Source organism: Alnus glutinosa, chromosome 14, assembly GCF_958979055.1.
Source record: "Alnus glutinosa chromosome 14, dhAlnGlut1.1, whole genome shotgun sequence".
Classification (NCBI taxonomy): Eukaryota; Viridiplantae; Streptophyta; class Magnoliopsida; order Fagales; family Betulaceae; genus Alnus; species Alnus glutinosa.
In genome coordinates this window covers 20,326,989-20,330,510 of record NC_084899.1, presented here as the reverse complement: position 1 = coordinate 20,330,510, position 3,522 = coordinate 20,326,989, and the positions used below count along the sequence as shown (strand labels likewise).

General features: G+C 35.8%; 1 protein-coding gene across 1 annotated transcript; it reads right to left on the bottom strand.

Moving 5' to 3' along the window:
- Window positions 1-962: 962 nt before the first annotated feature.
- LOC133857339 (uncharacterized) lies at window positions 963-2,813 on the bottom strand. The gene has a single exon (XM_062292569.1). It carries the CDS (start codon window positions 2,576-2,578, stop codon window positions 1,217-1,219), a length of 1,362 nt encoding a protein of 453 aa, XP_062148553.1. The 5' UTR covers window positions 2,579-2,813; the 3' UTR covers window positions 963-1,216.
- Window positions 2,814-3,522: the final 709 nt, after the last annotated feature.

Sequence of the window (3,522 nt, the reverse complement as noted above, 5' to 3'; positions counted from 1 at the left end):
CGTCGGTGGAGCCTCCAAATTACTAACATAACCTCCTATTATACGTAAACTTTATTTATTTTTTATTTTTTATTTTTTATTCAATTCGTGTAGGTAAACTTGCGCGCAAAAATAAATGCTCCAATTACAACGGATTGTATTAAGACTATTGTTTTATCAAGAGTTTCCATTTCTGGTTGTTTATAGAGTTTTTTGATACTTCTCTTCATGATATATGAATGAAATCAATTCTATTAAAAAAAAAAAAAAATGCAACGGACACGAAACGTCCAAGTGGCACCGTCATTTTAAATCTTATAGAAATGTGGAGGGCGTTGGAGAATTTCCGGTTTTAAAAAGTGTAATTTTAAAATAGTAATTTTAAAATGTAATTTTTTGAAAAAATAGTTAAGGTTTTGATAAAATTACAATTTGATATTCAAAATTACAGTTTAGTTTTTTTAAAAAAATTGTGTATTTTTTGAAAAAACATTGTTGTTTATGATTTGAAAAAGTAAATTTTCTGTATTTTCAAATTACAATTTTATAAAAACGCAATGTCAAACATTCATTTTATGCGATTTGATTTAAAATAACATTTTTTTTTTCTATAAAATCGCAAATGTTAAATACACCAAAAATCACACCGTGTCTACTTCTTGTCCATATTGGCTTGATCGATTGGCATTTCTGAAGAATCTCCTGTTTGAATTTTTCTTATTTGAAGATAATCCTTCAGACATGAAATGTGAAAGAAAATATCGGTGTGAGAAGTGTCCGGATAAGCGATTAGATTAGATTGTTTGAGACCGTTTGGACAATTCAAATCCTTATTGGATTGGAAATTCTAATACTCTTTTGTCCAAATTAGGACAGGACAATAGTGGTGAGATTACTCATATAGGACTTCTGCAAATAAATTTTGGTTGCCCAACAACCTAGACCTAGAGAAGTGTGCCATATTAAATGCACAAAGAAATATATAATGAAAACAAATTGTGGGCTTGAGCTTTATTGTGGATAATAAAATACCAATACAGAAATAATACAAAATGAAGGAGCTAAATGGATCCACTTTCTTGTCCATGCCTAAAAGTAATAAGATATAAGTTAATAACACCATGGTGGCTTGGCCAATGGTATTATTATTTGTGCCACTACAAATTATGGTGGAAATTAAAGGCAATTAAACCTGCCTAGTAACAGAATAAAATAAGATATAGGATTGAGAAATACACTAGTTCTTCTTGCCCTCCTCCCCACCATCTTCCATGTAGGATTTCTTTCTTCTGTCAGCAGTAGCGAACAGACAAATGACGAGGAAACACGTGGCATATGCCCCGTGAACCTTCCAATTGGTCTGTGGCGGTTGGTGCAATACCATTCTGTGAAACACCGCCATGTAGTAGTGCAGCCCAATCGCGAAGCCGACGAAGATCTGGGCCAGGCCCAGCAACTTCGAGCCCAGCCCACATTCGGTCGAGAAGACGAGGATCAGATACATCAAGAGCAGCAAGAGATACAACACGTATCCAAGCGTCTGTAGAACCTGTAGACAAACGTACGTGGACTGCGAAGTAGAGTAGAAAAACCTCAGGGGCTCGAGCCCCGTGACCAGGGAGGAGAGGCAAAGAATGGAGAAGTAGATGCAGAGGTATATTTGGATGAAGATCAAGAGCTTTTGGAGCGAGAAATAAGCTTTAATCCTATTGAAAATGAGAGAGACTAAAAGAAAAGGGATGAATATGAAAGCACAAGAAATTGCAGTAGCGATGGTGGGTGCGTATTTGTTGCCGACAATGGGTTTGAATCCCTTTGTGATTTCTTTGTTGGCTTTGTTGAGGTAGGCTTTGGAGCTGCTTGAGAACTTCTCAAGGTCCGGAATCAAAGTTTTTTGGAACTTGTTGGGTAAATCTGCTAAATCTGTGAGCCCTGAACCAAAATCATCTTGATCACCTTCCTGGTCAATCCAGCTGGGCTGTGGTTGTTTCTTTGTCTTCTGTTGGTTGGGTTTTTTATCTGCCATCTGGTTCTTGCTTGCTTTTCCGGATTCAAGCTCATGGGGCTTCTTGTCTAGATGGGTTTGAGTGTCTTTGGTGGAGGTGGTTTTTGTTGTTCTGTTCTTGGGTACTGCGCTTAGTTTGAGTAGATCTGCGGGTTTCGATGTGGAATTGAGCTTTTTGATCTTGGAAGTGGAATTGAGCTTCTTGAGCTGTATCTTAGAAAAAAGACTGGATGCTGATTTAGTAGAATTTGAAGCTTTGGTGAGCTTGGTTTGGTTACTGGACAAAGACAAACTGGGTTTGGCGAGCTTGGTCTGGTTTTTGCCGGACAAACTGGGTTTGAAGAGTTTGGTTTGGTTTTTTGAGGAAAGGCTAGGCTTGATAAGCTTGGTCTGGTTCTTGGTGGATAGGCTGGTAGTCTTCTTCTTCGGCTGGTCATCTTTTTCTACTTCTAACATCCTTCTTCTAACATGGAAGTTTTTGCTTTGAAGCTGAGATTCTGAGCAGGCACAGAAGAGAAGAGTAGTACTAAAGAGAAACAGAGCAAGATAAGATAAGAGTACCTTTCTGCGACTGAAGTACAATTGTGGAGCCATTTGTGAAATCTAGGGATATTGCCTTCAAGATCGATGAACTAACAGGATCGGAGTGGATCCAGAATTATAATAGGAGAGAGAGAGAGAGAGAGAGAGAGAGAGGAAGGGATTTATAAGTCGTCCATTTCTAAAAGAGAAGTAAGGTTATGGGGAGTAGGAGAAGACTTTAATGCATCACTAGAACTGTTGAGAACTTGAAGGAGATGAGATCGGTCACATGGTGTGTACCTACGCGGTTTCACTTGCCTCGCTGTTGCTGCCGACTCACAGAATCACAGGCTCTCTTGCTCGGTCGAGATGAAATCATCTATAATTGCCTAAATTATCCGAATTATAGGAAATTCGGATTGGTGAATTTGAACGATCCCATATAAAATTTATTTGACCAAATAAATGATTTAACAGTATAATTTTTATTTAATCATGTTAAAGCATATGAATCTTTTGTAATAAATGTTGATTTGTATAGCATAAATCAAGAATTTAGATAATTTAATTATCATATATTAAGGAATTTGTTAACCTTAACTCAAAGAATATGTCTGTATTTAAAATTATTTAAATCACATGTAAAGTTTTAAGTTCAAATCAAATATTAAGAAAAGATGTAGCATTATAGCATATAAGGCCTTAACATGCAGATGTAAGCTATATGCTAAATTACTTTAATATTTGTGTTTTCTCTCTTTTTATTTTATTATTAGGTGAGTTTTATAAAATGGGCTCTTACTACTAATTCAGTTGAAATCAACGGGAATTATTTGTTCGAACTACTAAGGCATTTAGACAAATAATTTAAGAGATATCGTATAAAACTCACTTATTCAAATAAATTTTGGAATAATCCAATTATTTATTCACACATATAAATTTCATATAAAATCTGGGACATTATCTATCCGAATTACAACCCAAATTACTATACTGCTCAACTTTCTCGTGAG